General features: G+C 46.8%; 2 protein-coding genes across 4 annotated transcripts; one reads left to right on the top strand and one right to left on the bottom strand.

Annotated features, from left to right (window-relative positions):
- Nucleotides 1–166: 166 nt before the first annotated feature.
- LOC133169786 (cytochrome c oxidase assembly factor 8) lies at nucleotides 167–4,225 on the bottom strand. Of its 2 annotated transcripts, none has more exons than XR_009718453.1 (5): nucleotides 3,915–4,225; nucleotides 1,297–1,494; nucleotides 662–784; nucleotides 459–563; nucleotides 167–386 (listed from the first exon to the last, which is right to left on the bottom strand). XR_009718453.1 is itself a non-coding variant. In XM_061302289.1 (5 exons), the coding sequence occupies exons 1-5, from the start codon at nucleotides 4,050–4,052 to the stop codon at nucleotides 287–289; spliced, it is 591 nt and encodes a 196-aa protein (XP_061158273.1). In that variant the 5' UTR covers nucleotides 4,053–4,225; the 3' UTR covers nucleotides 167–286. The 2 variants fall into 2 exon arrangements, 1 of the variants encoding a protein (XP_061158273.1); XM_061302289.1 differs by having other exon boundaries at nucleotides 459–549; nucleotides 721–784.
- Nucleotides 4,226–4,473: 248 nt separating this feature from the next.
- bag5 (BCL2 associated athanogene 5) lies at nucleotides 4,474–10,971 on the top strand. 2 transcript variants are annotated; one of them, XM_061302279.1, is made up of 5 exons: nucleotides 4,474–4,849; nucleotides 6,986–7,148; nucleotides 7,309–7,803; nucleotides 8,517–8,752; nucleotides 8,818–10,971. In XM_061302279.1, the coding sequence occupies exons 1-5, from the start codon at nucleotides 4,827–4,829 to the stop codon at nucleotides 9,356–9,358; spliced, it is 1,458 nt and encodes a 485-aa protein (XP_061158263.1). In that variant the 5' UTR covers nucleotides 4,474–4,826; the 3' UTR covers nucleotides 9,359–10,971. The 2 variants fall into 2 exon arrangements, with proteins under 2 accessions (XP_061158263.1, XP_061158262.1); XM_061302278.1 differs by lacking the exon at nucleotides 4,474–4,849 and adding an exon at nucleotides 4,942–5,265.
- The last annotated feature ends 6,500 nt before the right edge of the window (nucleotides 10,972–17,471 follow it).

Genomic DNA, 17,471 nt, shown 5'->3' with positions numbered 1-17,471 from the left:
TCATTAATACTAACTTCATTTAAAAACACAATTGTCAAAGTGAAAAAACCCAAACTGTATGAGAAACAAAAGTATCCTAACGTGGGTGGCTACCAATATTCATTTCATGGAAATGATGAAACTTTCGGTTATCAAACTGATTATTTCAAACAAATCGACTGTCCGGTTCTTTGTGGTTGCTTTATTAGGAAACACTCGTGTTTGAGTATCGTGAATATGTCTCATAGGGTGCTCGTGCCGCACCAGGGAACTTGGCAGCAGATGATTGACAAGCAGGCGTCTGCGATCACGTTGCGGCTGCGCTGCTGCCCACTCGCTTCCACAGGTTGTGCAGCACCACACGGGCCATGAGCAGAGTGATTGACAAGTTGCGCCGGTACCACTCCCTGCAAGGACACGTAACATCGCCATTATTCCAATGAAGGCGTGCGCCTGCGACCTCGCGTAGAACAACGGACTTGTTGTAGTTGACGTGTCGCTGGCGGTTTTTGTCCAAGAAGTCCTTGTAGAAGATGGACATCTCCTCACCAGTCAGAGTGCGGCGGCGGCCTGCAACACACAAACTAAACAGAGTAAATACATTTCAATCTACCGGAACACGCAACATTGTGAAGCAGACTCTTCACATGTGGTCGCTTCGCAATGCTGCTGTGTCGTGTACCTGAATGTCATTTATTGTGGATTTAAAATATGTGATTGATGCTTGAAGATTGGGACAACCTTGCTGGTCTCGCTCAGTCAAGCCTTTTGCCTTCAGCTGTGACACAACAAAGGCATCTTTTTCCTGCACAAAATACAAACGGACGATTTTGGAGGGTCACGTGAAGCTGCCAGACAACAGGCCACAAAGACAGCACTTTATACTAAGGGTTGAGAGCCATTGTCAAAGAAAAGCTTTATTTCTGCGGGAAGTCTTTGGGCAATGCTGCCCTCTGCTGTGCGTTTGTGACATCACACAAGTTTTTATGTTTGGTGACAAGTATCTTGTCAAAAATAAATCATGACTAAATGAGTTCAATGTGACTCGGTTAACAATGAACAAATAAAAAATATGAATTACTATTTAATAAGCAATTATTCAACTTAAACAAGCTTTAATTTGCAACCCTTAATTAAAACCGAAGACATTGTTTCAAATTGACAGTTCAAAATAAGCACAAATAATTTGGCTATATTTCAGCTCACTACTTGTTTGGTTCAATGTGACTTCAGCAGCCACACTGTTAAGGTGGCGAAATGGAAAAATACAAAATGCAGAGCTGAGCGCAATCATTAACGTGACTAATTTCTGAGCACCTTGCCGAAAGTGAGGTTCTGCTCGGCCCAGAATCGATGGTTCCAGTCCTCGGTGTCCTGTCGCATGCTCCTCAGCAGTCTCTCCAGCGCCGACTCGTCCGGGGCTACGCGGTAGACGATGGGTCGCAAGTTGGAAAGCGGGCTGGGCGGTCCGATCCAGTCGTGCGTGGTGCTGGGTGCCGGTCGGAACTTGGACCTCTGACCACACGAGACACGCAGAGACTCAAAACACCAAATCGAAGTCAACATTTCAGTTAAGCAATGAGCAATGCACTATTTATGTACATGCAACAAAGGGTCTGCGTATTACATAGACATACAAAAGGAAGATTTAATGAAAGAACAACGGAATGGGGTTGCCAACAGGCATGGAATGTACAGTGATCCCCGGTTCCAAGACCACCCGCGATAGGTGACAATCCGCAAAGTAGTGTCACCCTTTCATTTTTAACATACATCAATTTTTTGTGTATCAATAAATGTATATTAAACCATATAAGTGCATATGTTATTGTTAGAACATTAATAGTTTCAAGCATGTAAATACTATATTAATAGTATAAATGAATAATAATAAGGTGGCTCGGTGGCGCACTGGGTAGCACGTCCGCCTCACGGTTAGGAGGGTGCGGATTCTATTCCACCTCCGGTCCTCCCTGTGTGGCGTTTGCATGTTCTCCCCAGGCCCACTAGGGTTTTCTCCGGGCACTCCGGTTTCCTCCCACATCCCAAAAACATGCTCGGTAGGCCAATTGAGCACTCCAAGTTGTCCCTAGGTGTGAGTGCGAGTGCGAAGGGTTGTTTGTCTCTGTGTGCCCTGTGATTGCCCGATGACGGCTGGGATAGGCTCCAGCACACCCGCAACCCCCGGGGGGACTGAGCGGTACAGAAGATGGATGGATGAATAATAATAATAATGTATAAATGCTTGGTAGAGCACTGGGTGTGCTACCCAGTTATGCGTAGTAGGGGTGTAACGATTCATCGATACACAACGATTAATCAATATAATGCTCTACGATTTATTGGCATCGATGCTAAGTGTAAACATCGATTTATATCGCAGTGTTTGACCTCGGACATTAGACGCGACTTCCAGTTCATTGTTGCTTGCTTCCTCTTTCCGGTAGCAGTGCGGGGGCGTGTTGTGTTGTGAGCAGAGCAGGCACGTGAAAAGGGAGTCGACAACTAGTACGCGGCTCCTGGGTTGGTGCTATGGCTAGTGTCCAAAAAGACGAAGACATTTGCTCCCCTTTAGGCTTCAAGTCATTCGTTTGGAAGCACTTTGGATTCCAAAGAAAAGATGGCTCAACGGGAAAGACACGTGCAGTTTGTAAATCCTGCCATGCGGTGATCAAATATTCAGGGACCACAAATCTCTATATTTATATTTAAAGAAAAAACACAACATCAAAGTTCAGTGTTAAAATAAGCACTTTGTATACTACAATACTCTTGTAATTTCTTAAAGAGTTTGCAGTACCTTGTTGATTTTGCGTATGAATTGTTATAAATCAGGATATTGTTCTATATTTTTTATTTTAATTTTTTTTTTTAAAAATTAATCGATCGTAGAGCACTATATCGCGATCTATCGTGAATGAATCACAGCAGGCTTTAAGATATCGGCAAATATCGTATCGTGGTTCTTTGTATCGATATGATATTGTGACAAAACCCGCGATTTACACCCCTAATGGGTAGTCATGGGCGGACGTGCTGTCCGCCTCACAGTTAGGAGGGTGCGGGTCCGATTACACCTCCGGCCCTCCCTGTGTGGAGTTTGCATGTTCTCCCTGGGCCCGCGCGGGTTTTCTCCGGGCACTCCGGTTTCCTCCCACATCCCAAAAACATGCTTGGTAGGCCAATTGAGCAATCCAAATTGTCCCTACGTGCGAGTGCGAATGGTTGTTCGTCTCTGTGTGCCCTGCGATTGGCTGGCAACCGGTCCAGGGTGTCCCCCGCCTACTGCCCGATGTCAGCTGGGTTAGGCTCCAGCACACCCGCGGCCCCCGTGGGGACTAAGCGGTACAGAAAATGGATGGATGGATGGATAATGTATAAATATACGTTTGTGTGTGTGTTACATATGTAGATGTTGCATAAGTATACATAGTGTAAATATGTTTTGAAAACTCTTATTACAACAACTTTTTAATAATAAGATACAAGTGTACATGCTGTCAATGTTTTTTATAACTTTTGTTAGTATAAATATTTTTTATAACAAGGTACAATACTGTAAATGTTTTTAGAACTCTTATTATTATAATAACTTTTTATAATAAGTTACAAGTGTACGTACTGCAATTTTGTGGGCACTCCCTGCCTTCTGCTGGCGTGTGGGCAATTTTAGTGCCATAACTCCTTAATTTAGAATTTTTATTTTGAATTTCTTTTTATTGTTTTATTGGGGGGGGGGGGATCCGCGATGGACTGAAGACGCGATAAATGGACCGCGATGTAGCGAGGGATTACTGTATTTTCCATGAGGTAGGCTGTACCTAATGGTCATGTTGCTGTAGTCACATGAAAAACTGACAAAACTTTGGCACCCTCGCAGCCGGTTCAGAAGCGGCGAGGGAATCAGTACATCGAAAGGGTTTAAAATTACAAACCTTCGGTAAATTATCTTGTTGTTTTGCTGCTTCTTGGCTGCGTTCTCGCCTGCAGGCGGCCGCCATAGCACTTTGACGTGCACGTAAACGACTCCAGCGGCGCCAAGTCAAACACCCCGAGGTGGCTCGAACAGACATGATGACCACCGAATAAACAACGACAAAAATCACTCGCACACCATTAAGACTAAACAATGATTCGTCGAAGCTTCAATTGAACAAGACTACTAAACCATCTCGTTCCACCACCGGTGTCCTTCTCGGGATGTATATGTCACTTCTGGTCACGTGGTAGCCAACAGAGAAAGAGCGCTTCAAATGTGTACCGACTCCGCCCTGTAAGGCGTGTTACGCGACCATTCTTGTCTTGTCGTAATTGTCTATCAATATGGTTTCTGTCTTGATTTGTTTGTGATCAACCTTTTCATTTTCAAATATTTTATTACAGGTTCTGTAAACAACCTTTTCATTTTCAAATGTTTTATTACAGGTTCTGGTAACACCCCCCTCATCACCGTTGTCTGCGTTTCAAGCAGCCAAGTCCGCTTTTCTTTACGTTCCCGCCTTTGCAGCGCGTCATTGTAAGCAAATGTAGCGTCGCATCATATTAACCAAACAAAACCTTCTCACAAAGGCGACGTCGACCCAAACTTCAAACGTTATCACCGGCCCGGAAACGAACAAACAAGACATGCGCGACTGCATTAAGTGGGACAATAGTTGTGTCACGAGTTAGATCGACGTCCCGCCGCTTGTCTGGAACATTCCAGGGACGATCACGGACTCAGCGTTCGCTGTGGGCGGGGCAAGCGAAGTGACGCAAGCAGGTAGCTTCGTAAAGCTAATGTTTGTTAGCTGTGCTGTAAGAAGAAACCGAGGAAGGAGCTGCGTGCTTAGTCCCCCACCAGTCTCATGGCTGTACGATGGCTATGCAGGTGAGAAGAACGTAAACAACCCCACCCAGACCTCTTTTTCTGTGTTAAAAAGTTCCACCAACCGGGCGGGGCACAGTCAGGTGATCGAACACCGCTCGGGGGGAAAAGAAGCCTCTCATGGAGACGCCTGCAATTCCAAATGAGCTAAAATTTCATTTTTGGAAGGAGATTATTGTCCGTTATGTGCTTTCGATGACCGCCGGTGACGTCTTGAAGGCGAGATGGTGGCGGTTTGTAGGCGGGGCCACAGCTGCGCGGTGCTGGTGCTGATGCTGAGCACATCTGCGTTGCTCCTGTCAAACGACCCCCCCAAAAACCCACATTTGCATGCTTTTCGCTCTCGTCGTCCTACATCACCGGATGGAAATCCACTCGAGTTAAAACATGTGCGCCAACGTGTTCGGGGTGTTGAAGAGGTGAGCGATGTCGTGACGGGCAATGCGCGTGTTGCAAGGTGTGTGTGCGTGTCTGCAGGGCGACACGTGCACTTTTTTTTTCCTTTTATCTTTGCTGGGATGACATAATGCACCCATCCGGGAATGGGCTTCCTGCAGGTAATGATGATGGCGAGCTTGCACGCAGGGAGGTTTATGAGGGTTCCTCATAGCTGCTAGCCTGTTAGCATATCAGACAAAAGCCTGCAGGCGGGCGTTCGTTCTCTTGAGGTCTGGATCTAAGTAACCACGTCCATTGTTGGTTTCTGCATGTCATATTGGTCTGTACAAGGCGGGCGATCCAGTGTTGTGGTGGAAATGACCTGCCCGCCATACTCTTGCGTAACATTTTGTAAGGGGATTACTGATCCATGAAACCATCTGCACGTGCACCCGACTGGGTGCCCAGGACGCTGCTCACACGTTTGCCTGCTTTGTGATGTTTTTCACCGATTCACGACCACGGTCCATTGGGCGCCGTTGAACTGGACTGCCCCTACACCTGTCTATGGACCCCGTGGAGGCTATCTAGTGTGTTTTGGGGTGTTCTCTTGTATTGAGGGGTGCTGGTTGGCCACAGTTACTTTTTTTCCTTTGTCTTTTAGCTTTGTTTTGCTTTGATGTCTTTTATCTTGAGCACTTTCTGGCTTTCTTTGTGGCGCCGTTGTGTGGCAGCCTTATGAGAGCCTGTTGAGTTGCGCTCATGCCATTTGTGCGTCTTTTGTATACCCACTCTGTGGTATGAATACTGCTGGGGCCTGAATTTCCCCACCCCTGGGGATCAATAAATATTCAATCAATCAATCAATCAATCAATCAATCAATATTAGAGGTGTAGCAGTATCAAACTATAACAAAAACAAAATCACAGTTGGGGATGTTATCTTGGTGCGAAGGTTTAATAAACATGTAGAATTTGTAATTTTGTATTTACTTCCTCTCATTTTGAAATACAGCACTGCTGTTCTTTGACAGACAAGATTCTTCAGTGACGCAAATTCAGTTTGATTGCACGGGCGGAATCTGTGACTGCCTGATGAACCATTTTGGGGTTGACACAGCCTAAAGAAACGTCTCGATACTTCTCCGATGTGCGACTGCATGGTCTCAGCTGGTTTTTATCACGTTTCGTCTCCGCCCGTTCCCGTTTCCGCGTTTCCTCATGTGTCAGTGTTCGTTGTCATGGTTTCTGTTCACGTGTCTGCACTCGTCCCTTCCTGCCATCGTCTACCCGTAATCAGTGTAATTGCATCACCTGCCCCTCGTTAACTCTGCGTGTCACTCCCTGTCGGATCTGTCGTTTGTTCTGTTAAGCCTCGGGTAGTCTGTCTCTGTTAGCCCGTCATGTTAGTTCCTACCTGTTTGTCCTACCATGCTCTCCTGCTTGTTTATTCCCCTCCACCACCCTTTCCCTCAATAAAGCGTGGTCCAAGCCGCATTTGGTAGCCCTGCTCCATTCCGCACGTGACAGTTTTATCTTGTTTGTGCAAGCTTTGAATGCAGTAGCTAAGAGCAATGCAAGGCCATAGCAGTATAAAGTTCACGGCACTACAATACTTTTTTTCTTTTACAAGACTTTTTTTTCTTCTAAAGTCACAAAGCTGACGCCCAAAACATCCCACCTGGCTAAATATGGAGTGCTCCCCGACACGGCCTTGATTTAGTTTGTGCTCATTGTTGTCATTTCCTGTTTGTTGGGCAGCCTCTTCGGGAAGCCCTTTGATGGTGGCAAGCGGATGGAGCACCGAGGGCCGCCGCAGCAGCAGACGATGGCCACAGAGCAGCCGCCCCAGTGCCCGTCCCAGCACCCCGCTATGATGCGGCTCTACGAAGTCCACCGCCAGGTGACGGTGCTTGGGCCCCAGGTAGTGTGGCCATGCACAGTCCAAAACAAAACCATGACGGGTGTTTTCAGGGCCACGACTTTTAACCCTTCGCTGCCACTTACGGGAACGCTCTATTTTCAATATTGGAAGACGCAATTGGTGCCAGTCGCTCTTTGTTAACGGGCCAACGCTGTGGCAGGTGTGCACCTTCAGCGGCCTGCCCGACGACCGCGACTACAAGCGTCTGGAGCGCGAGCTGACGCGCCTCCTGCTGGAGGTGGACCGTGTAGACACGGAGGGCAAGGCAGAGCTGCAGGCGGCGCGCAAGCAGGCGGCACAGGAGGTGGAGGGCCTGCTGCGCTACCTGGAGGAGAATGCCCGGCACCCGTCGCGCCAGGCCATGGAGGAGCTGAGCGAGGAGGCGCGGCGGCTGGTGGAGTGCCGGGTGGTGGCGCCGCAGCGCGAGGGTGGTGCCGCCGACATTGATGACGAGCTGACCGAGGCCCTGCAGCAGCTGGTGCTGCGCCTCACCCAGGTCAAGACGGAGGGCCGGGTGCCGCTACGCAAGGCGCGCTACCGGGCGCTGACCCGGCTCTGCGCCGTCCAGGACGTCCTGGACGGCCGCACGCCGCAGCAGATGCTCTCGCTGCCGCTTTCGGGAGAAACGCATGCCGCCGTGCACACCATCAACCAGGTGAGGGAGAGTTTCTTTCTTCAAATCATAACAAAATAATTCAAACGTTTTTTGGGGCCGGAATCAAGTAATCCCTCGCTACTTCGCGCTTCACCTATCGTGGTCTCGCTCTATCGTGGTTTTTTTATCGAAACAAATATCGCGATAGATTCGGTGCATCGCGGATTTTTTTATTTTTTTATTATTATTTAAAAAAAAATTAAAAACACACACACACATTCACATCGTCATATGCAGGAATGAAGCACACAAGACAGGCAAGTGCACCCCTCCACCATCAGCGACCTCGGGCATCACTTGGAGCTTACTAGAGTGCGCAGCTTTATCTGACCATATGACACCAATGGCCAATGGGAACATGTTGAGCTGTGTCCTTGCAGCTGATTGGCTTAGCAGTTCTAACTACAATTTAGCTCACCCTACATTTAAATGAATAAGAATATTTCTAAAAGTCAATTTGACTTTAAAATGTTTACAAAAGTGTTTAAAAAAAACAAAAAACGTTTAAAAGTACATACATTTTTTAAAAATGAAATAAAAGTTCATAAAGTCCTTGTGTGGATATTGTAATAATGTATGTTCGCGGATTTTCACCTATCGCGGGTGGCCGTGGAACCAATTAGCCGCGATAAACGAGGGATTACTGTAATGAGATTTCAATTCCTTATCAATGGGGATGGGTAAAATGAGATTGTTTTTGTGTGTGTGCCGAGGTGATGGCCAAGGTGAGCGTGGCGCGCAGCCAGCTGGTGGCGCTGCTGATGGGCCTGAGCGGACGAGACAGCTGTGCTCATCTGTCGCGGCTCCTGATGGAGATGCAGGTGGAGCTGGACGCACTGGACGTGTCAGGCAATGCCGCCATCAGGAACTACCGCAAGCAGGTGGTGGAGGAGATCAACGGCCTCCTCAAACACCTGGACCTGGAAGGGGAGGGTGAGGACACGCGCAGGTAACTGAGCACCCCGGTCAAAAAAAGCCGCTGTCTGCGGTGTTTCATGCTCCGGTGTCTGCCAGGTACGACCTGGCCCAGAACGAGTCCATCCGCGAGATCGAGGCGGTGCGCGCCCATGTGCAGCACCTCCGCGAGGGCGTGCTGCGCCACTGCACCACGGGCGAGCCGGGCTTCTGGCCCAAAGCTGAGCTGCAGGGCCTGCTGAGCCACCTGGATCAAGTGGAGACGGCCAAGAACCCGTGCATCCGCGAGGCGCGGCGCCGTGCTGTGGTAGAGGTGCAGGCCATGGTCACCTTCCTGGACCTGCGCGAGGCGCTGTTGTGCCGCCGCCCCAGCCCCGAGGAGCACCCGGCCCACAGGGCCGTCTGGGCGGCGCTGGCCAGCCTATCGGAGCTGCAGGCCCAAGCGCTGGGCTTCGACGGCAAGCGGGCCGACAAGAGCTACGTGGTGCTGGAGGAGCTGCTGACCAAGCAGCTGCTGGCACTGGATGCGGTTGACCCACGCGGTGATGACGGCGCCAAGGTAGCCCGCAAGCAGGCCGTCAAGTTTGCGCAGAACATTCTCAACTATCTGGACATGAAGACGGATGAATGGGAGTATTGAGCGCCACTGCTTTCCTGCTACCTTGCCCACCTGCCCATCACAAAACACGCTTCCTGCTTTTTTGTATACGCGGTGTGTAAACGTTTGGGCGTGTGGGCCAGCGTGTGTGCAAAAGTGTTGACATGTTTGTGTGCAAATGTCTTGGTTTGTGTGTGTATACATGTGTTTGTGGCTTTGGACAGTGTGCAAGAAAATGAATGTGTGCGTGCGTGCGTGCGTCTGTGTTTGTACGTTTCTATGAATCTGCGTGTGTCGTTGATAAACAATCGAGAAGTAAAAAAACAAAATGGAGTGTTTTCAAAAAATTCCTACATTGACTATTGTGAAATTGGTGATCGGTTGTCATTTTTAATTGGAAAATCCCCCTCCTAATGTTCTGAACTCCTGCTTCCACGGCAGCATTAGCGTGGAGGTAACAACTTTTTAAGCTTGATCATCTTAAGTCTGCAATGCGAAGGATAGCGCCACCCTGTGGCCAGGCAGCTGAGCCACGCCCACTTCCTGTGACTTGAGCAAACATACGAGAAGAAAGACAAAGATGGAAGATGCCAGCGGAACCTTCTAGAATCTTCGTGCCTTCGTGTTCACGCTTCTCGAGCTGCTCTGAAAGGCAACTTGCACCGGACGTGCGTGCGTGTGTACCACGTTTCCCATGTGTAAGCACACTTTCATACCACTTTCCCGGACTTGTACGTTATTGTGTGTGCACTATGCCACCTAAATGTGTGCAATGAGTGTATGTGGCCAGACGTCTATGTACCATCTCACTGGATGTGTGTGCCATGTGTATAGTATCACGCAGAAGTCGTGAAGCTGCACGTACGTGAAAAATAACACACGCACACAAAGAGCACAAGAGTTGCACTAGTCGCCGGGGTGGGCCATTCCGGTCCTCGAGGGCCGGTGTCCTGCATGTTTCATAGGTCACCCTGCTGCAACACACCTGATTCAAATGATCAAGATTGTTATCCAGCTTCTGCAGTCCTTGATAATTATTGCACCACACCGGCCTTTGAGGACCGGAATTGCCCACCGCTGCGACTAGTGTCGTCTTCGATGAGTGTTTTCACCCGCAAAAGAACACAGTCGAGCTTTAGATATGTTCAGATGAAAACCAAAACAGACGGCCCATTTATTCGGAGCTTGTGTCGCGTCTCATTACTTTGGCCCGTTTAGTCAGCGCTAACGTAAACAAATATCAAGAGCGGGAATGTGTTTATTTCTCACACAACTTACTGATCATATTTCTGAAGCTATTTATAGACAATGAGTGACATGTGACTGCTGTTTTTTTGTCTTGTTGCAGTAAAATTGATCACAAGCGCCACAATATCAATTTTTGGAATGTCGGCAACCACATGAAACTAAACATCCCTCATGCACAATTCCAAATAAGAGCAAAAGCTCACCGGTGGGCACTGTTGCCATGGTTACCGCAAAGTCACCATGGAACGTTTTTACTTATTGTACAACAAAGTTTTCATTTGGACTGAATGTGCTTCTTTCTTGATTTTGTTGAAGCTAACAATGGGAACGCCTGGCTTGCTTTTTGATACTTCAATCATGGCGAACAAGAAAAACATTGCGTCAAAATAAACTTGTTGCATTGTCAAGCCTTGTTTATTGTCGTTAGGTCTTTGAAAATTCTTGTCGCCCATTATTTGAAGTGATGGGGCGATGCTCGCTTATACAGTCGTATGCAAAATTTGGACACCCCTGATCTTTTTCATGATTTTCCTTTATAAATCATTGGTTGTTCGGATGCACAATTTCAGTTAAATATATCATATAGCAGACAAACACAGTGATATTTGAGAAATGAAATGAAGTTTATAGGATTTACAGAAAGTGTGCAATCATTATTTGAACAAAAGTAGGCAGGTGCATAAATTTGGGCACCCCAACAGAAAAATGACATCAATATTGAGTAGATCCTCCTTTTGCAGAAATAACAGCCTCTAAACACTTTCTATAGCTTTCAATGAGAGTCTAGATTCTGGTTGAAAGCATTTCTTTACAAAACATCTCCAGTTACAGGTATTTAAAGTGGCCAGTTGCAAGTTGTTCTCCTCTTTGCATCTTCTCTGAAGAGTGGGAACATGGGAGCCTCAAAACAACTGACAAATGACCAGAACACAAAGTTTGTTCAACATCATGCAGGGGTGTCAAACTCATTTCATATTGTGGGCCACATAGATAGATGTCTAGTGGGCCAGACCATTAAAATTATGCCATACTATGCTATAAATAACCAAAATATTATGTCTTTCCTTTTTTTGTGTGCGTAAAGAAGCACAAGAACATTGGGAACATGTTGAAATTTCATGAACATCCCTTTTACAAAACATTAATAACATTACATTAACATAACTTAAAACATTAACAGTAATGCACTTTAGATTACACGAGATTTATGAAGAAAGGAAAGAATTTTTAAACCATTAACACATGCATATAAAATCTAAATTTAATCCCTGCCTACACCTTACAATCTAAGGAGAGTGCTATTAAATGTGTAAAGACGAACGTATTCACATGTCCTGTAAATGTGTAAACTTCATACATGAAACGCACATACACATATTGAACATTCATGGAGTTGCATGAACAGTAGAAATCCACCATACTTTTTTGTAGTGAAGTTGCTGACTAACATTAAATTGCACACTGGATGTGGTAGATTGGATCGAGCAGTCGGTGCTCGACTGTGTGGGTCTGTCTGTATTGGGGGTCTGTGATGTGTTGACTGAGCGGGCAGTAAAGATCGTCTCGTACTGCATCCTTGCCTCCGTGTATTATTGTTGAAACAACCAATAAGCAACCCACGGTTAGTGACAACACTACAACAGTGTATCAGAGCGTAAAGCCACAACATGGTGTCAGAAGTGGGATTCCTAAGGAGTAAGTCAAGGACAGTATTCAACACGTGTTGACCGAAGATTAGCGGCAAGCTAACGGGAGCTAACACAGCCGACATGGAGCAGTTCAGGCCACCGTCTCCGCTGATAATCACGGGGAACCTCGCTGAAAACTGGCGCAGGTGGGAGCAGCGTTTCCAGCTCTATATGGTTGCTTCTGGCGCGGTGGATAAAAATGAGGGGGTTAAAATCGCCATCCTGCTCCACACTGTCGGCGAGGAGGCGCTGGAAGTGTATAATACACTTGCCATTACCCCAGAAGGGGAGGAAGCAACGATGGAGGAAGTTTTGGAAGCATTCAGAGGCTACTGCAGTCCACAAAAGAACGTTGTTTTTGAACGCCATCAGTTTTGGTCACACACAATGTCATCAGGAATATCGGTGGACAGATTCATCACAGAACTACGTCAAAAGAGCAAGAACTGTGAGTTTGGAAGACATGAAGATGACATGATAAGGGATAAATTGGTGTTCAGCATTAGTGATACACATCTGAAAGAGAGACTGTTACGTGATAATGCACTTACGTTACGCAGAGCAATGGAAACATGTAGATGGTCGGAGACAAAATCATAATACCCGAGAGCTTCAGGAGAGTAATTTTGGAGAAGCTGCACCTTGGACACCAAGGCGTGCAGCGTACTAAAGCTAAAGCGAGAAAAGTCCTTTACTGGCCTGGCATGGCACGAGACATAGAGACAATGGTGGAAAAATGTGTGCAGTGCCAGCAGCTACAGCCCAAACACCAGGCTGAGCCACTCATTCCACACCAGGTTCCTGAACTGCCATGGATGAAAGTTGGAGCTGACATCTTCGAGCTGCATGGTCAGTCATACCTGCTGTTGGTGGATTACCTGACAAAATATCCAGAAGTGCTCAACCTGACTGATAAAACAGCTCGCACGGTGATTCAGAAGATGAAGTCTGTCTTTGCCAGACATGGGATTCCTAAGGAGGTAGTGAGTGATCATGTCCCATTCGCCAGCTATGAGATGCAGTCATTTGCAGCTTCATGGGAGTTCAAGCTCACACACTCCAGCCCAGGTTTTCCCTCTTCAAATGGAATGGCGGAGCGGGCCATAAAGACAGTAAAACACGCGCTGAAGAAAGCAGTGCAGACTGGCACTGACCCACATCTAGTGTTGCTGTCGCCGAGAAACACACTGGTGACAGGACTACACTTGACGCCTGCACAAATGTTGATGGGTAGAGTCCTGCGCAGCACACTTCCATGTTCCAGTGCTGTGCTGAAACAGTCAGCCCCACAGCATAATCTCGAAAGAATACAGGACTTGCAGTCCCGGCAAAAGCAACGCTACGACCAGCGTGCAAAGCTACTGCCAGTGCTGACCCCAGGAGACACGGTACACATGCAGACGCAACGCGGCTGAGAGCCAGCGGTTGTCATCAGGCAGCGAGATGAACCACGCTCCTACACTGTACAGACACCGGCAGGGAGGACACGCAGGAGGAACAGGCGACATCTGAGAAAGATACACCCAAGCCTGTTCAAAGACTCTCACCCTGATAAACATTTGGACTCTGAGTTTCAACATACTCAGGCTACTGCAACAGTGGACTCACCACCACTGGAACCGGTACCACGCAACCCTTGTCCTGTGCCTGTAGACAGCATGCCCACATGCTATACCAGGAGTGGCAGAGCAGTTAGGCGCCCTGCCAGGTACACTGAATGACAAAGTGATGTTGTTACTCAGTGTTAAGAAAGAAAGAGATGGAGAAATTAAAGTGTGGATGTTTTGTGTTTATCGTGAAGTGTTATAAAATGTTATAGGTTCGAAGAAAAAAAAAAAAAGATTGTTGAAAGCCATTTGGGTTATTGAAACATGATTTGTTTGTAATTGATATATGCATGTCGAAATTATGATCAATGTTGATACCAAAGAGTTAAGGTAACCGATACTAGATAAGCTACTTCTCAGTTGGAAAAGAGGGATGTGGTAGATTGGATCGAGCAGTCGGTGCTCGACTGTGTGGGTCTGTCTGTATTGGGGGTCTGTGATGTGTTGACTGAGCGGGCAGTAAAGATCGGCTCGTACTGCATCCTTTCCTCCGTGTATTGTTGTTGAAACAACCAATAAGCAACACACGGTTAGTGACAACACTACAACAGTGTATCAGAGCGTAAAGCCACAACACTGGATACCTCAACAAGACAACGACCCCAAACACTGCTCAAATTCTACTGAGCCATTCATCCAGAGGAACAAGTACAACGTTCTGGAATGGCCATCTTAGTCCCCAGACCTAAATATTATTGAAAATCTGTGGTGTGCTTTAAAGCAGGCTGTCCATGCTCGGAAACCATGAAACGTGACTGAAGTGGTGATATTTTGTCAAGTAGAATGGTAAAAAATACCTTCAACCAGAATCCAGACTCTCATTGGAAGCTATAGAAAGTGTTTAGAGCAGGGGTCACCAACCTTTCTTGAACCGAGAGCTACTTCCTGGGCAGAGGCGTAGCCAGGAATTTTTCCAGTAGGGGCGCACGCCCACAGGAAACAAAATCTAACATCACCCACGCCGTTCGCTGATCGCTAAAACAACATCCGGGTCAGGGAGGCAAACGGTGAATGGATAACATCGCGCACATAGAATAGCGCAAGCACATTCGCACAAGACCGAAAGAAAAAAACGGCATGAAAATGAAGAATCAAAAAAGCTCAATTTTTTTCAACCGGGGCGCAGGGAGTCCGAACCGGGGCACCGCCCCGGCTCGCCCCGGCTTGGCTACGCCTCTGTTCCTGGGTACTGATTAAGGCAAAGGGCTACCAGTTTTGACACACACTTCTGAAATAGTCAATTTGCTCAATTTGGCTTTCACTATGTGTTATTGTCATTTCCAGTTCACATGTAAGTGTGATTTTAACAAGAATAGCAAAAATACAGTCAAACCTTTGACCACAATCCGTTCCAGAAGGCGGTTCGAGAAGCAAATCGGTCGAATTACGAATAAATATTTCCCATTACAAATAATGGATTTTTTTTAATCCGTTTCAAGACAAAAAAAACCCGCCTTTTTAAAGCATTTTTTGATTTGCACATATATCGCGCAACTGCTGCGCACTGCCGAACGCGCAACCGTAGCGCGTCGCCCACCGCGCAACTGCACCGCGTTGGTCCCATTATTGCGACAGAGCCATGGCTAAAGTTTAGAAAATATTTTTAAAGTCCTGATGTACTTCCAAAATTTAAGTGGACCTCAGTGTGCAGGGAGTTTAATTTGGTCCGATCGCGTAACCGCAGCGCGCCGGGCGCTCACTGTCGCATTGTCTGTGTTTTAGGATGGCTTTACTGCTCCCACTTGCTCTCTTTGGAGGCATGATTAGGGGTTAATACAATCCTCAAAGTAACGAAAACACAATAACAACGGAGTCAGTCGGCATCCGGGCCGCGCGGTCGGGTTTTCTCGGGTCCTCCCGGTTCATCTCCCGAGGATCGACCTCCGAATTTTGTTCAACAACCGAAGCAAAAAAATCTCGATTTTTTTGTTAGAATTCCGATTTGTTCGAGAACCAGGACGTTCGAAAACCGAGGTTTGACTGTAAAATAAATAGATGCAGCTCACTGACAAGTGCCGCTATTTGAGCTAATTTTAGAACAGTCCTGCGGGCGACTCATGCCGTCCTCACGGGCGACTTGGTGCCCGCGGGCATCGTGTTGCTGACCCCTGGTTTAGAGGCTGTTATTTCTGCAAAATGAAGATCTACTAAATATTGATGTCATTTTTCTGTTGGGGTGGCCAAATTTATCCAACTGCGTTCTTTTGTTCAAGTAACGATTGCACACTTTCTGTAAATCCTATTAACTTCACTTCACTTCTCAAATATCATTGTGTTTGTCTGCTATATAATATTGCCGATCCGAACAACCAATGATTTATAAAGGAAAATCATTAAAATGATCAAGGGTGCCTAAACTTTTGCATACGACTGTATATGAAATGTTTTGGCATGAGCATTTAAGTTCCAAACCTTGATTGAGCCAAGAAAACAAAAATCTTGCGGTGCACAACTTTTCAACTTTTTTGGTTTAAATATTGGGCTTTTTTTATATATACTACTTTGGCTTGTGCCCTGCATGCTGCATATATTTGGCTGCTTTCCACTTGAACTAATAAGAGTGTAAAATATTAACGATGATAACATCAAATTCCTGCTGCTTTCTACTCTTTTCAGTCATTTACACCAAAAACCTTCATGATTTCTGGTATATGTACACTACTTGGCGGCATGGTGGACCACTGGTTAGCACGTCTGCCTCACAGTTCAGAGGGTGTGGGTTTGATTCCACCTCCGGCCACTCCTGTGTGGAGTTTGCATGTTCTCCCAGTACCTGTGTGGGTTTTCTCCAGGCACTCCGGTTTCCTCCCACTTCCCAAAAACATACATGGTAGGCTGATTGAGCACTCCAAATTGCCCGTAAGTGTGTGCGGATGGTTGTTTATTTCTGTGTGCCCTGCGATTAGCTGGCAACCGGTTCAGGGTGTCCCCCGCCTACTGCCCGATGATTGCTGGGATAGGCTACACCACGCCCCCGACCCCCGTGGGGACCAGCGGTACAGATAATGGATGGATGGATGGATGGATGGATGGATGGATGGATGGATGGATGGATGGATGGATGGATGGACGGACGGACGGACGGACCTACACTACTTTTAGTTTTGAGGTATTAACTGTTTTTATGCGTACTACAGCCACTAGGGGTCGCCAAGAGGTGAGGAGCTGACGGGTAACTGAAGAGACCCTCGGATGAGGATGGACTGTTGATGACGTCATAGCCGCTGCTTGGCTACATGCTGAAAATTACATAACGTCACAATTCGTAAATTAAGCGCGTGTGCTGTGCACTTGTATACGTACACTTATGTCACATGGATGGCGGGCGGGGAGGTTGATCGTCTTACATAAGAGCTCACCCCTCCAGTCATTATGATAAGATGGCGTAAAGACGCGGAAAGCTTCCAACTAAATCGTTGAGCGGCCGAGCTCAAAGATACAAAAAAATATGGTTAGATATGGGATATGGATTACGGATGGCTCAAAAATCCACAATTTGTAAATCGTTCCACATGCCGGAATAATTTCAGGTTTAATTAATGACAAATTAATGCCAATACAAACCAAATCTCGAAATGTCAGAGACATTTTGTGTGTCGACTTTTTTTCCAC

Source organism: Syngnathus typhle, linkage group LG16 (genome assembly GCF_033458585.1).
Source record: "Syngnathus typhle isolate RoL2023-S1 ecotype Sweden linkage group LG16, RoL_Styp_1.0, whole genome shotgun sequence".
NCBI classification, from domain to species: domain Eukaryota; kingdom Metazoa; phylum Chordata; class Actinopteri; order Syngnathiformes; family Syngnathidae; genus Syngnathus; species Syngnathus typhle.
The sequence above is the reverse complement of the archived record's forward strand: the minus strand, read 5'-3'. Positions and strand labels throughout refer to the sequence as shown.

Bases quoted from the DNA above. Each gene is read 5' to 3' on its own strand.
- LOC133169786 (XM_061302289.1), bottom strand. From the start codon at position 4,052: ATGTCTGTTCGAGCCACCTCGGGGTGTTTGACTTGGCGCCGCTGGAGT. The intron at 785-1,296 runs GTGCTCAGAAAT...TATTTTGTGCAG, and splicing joins AGAACCTCACTTTCGGCAAG to GAAAAAGATGCCTTTGTTGT. The intron at 550-720 runs GTTGTCCCAATC...TGTGTGTTGCAG, and splicing joins GACTGAGCGAGACCAGCAAG to GCCGCCGCCGCACTCTGACT.
- bag5 (XM_061302278.1), top strand. From the start codon at position 5,234: ATGTGCGCCAACGTGTTCGGGGTGTTGAAGAG. The intron at 7,149-7,308 runs GTAGTGTGGCCA...ACGCTGTGGCAG, and splicing joins TGACGGTGCTTGGGCCCCAG to GTGTGCACCTTCAGCGGCCT. The intron at 8,753-8,817 runs GTAACTGAGCAC...GGTGTCTGCCAG, and splicing joins GAGGGTGAGGACACGCGCAG to GTACGACCTGGCCCAGAACG.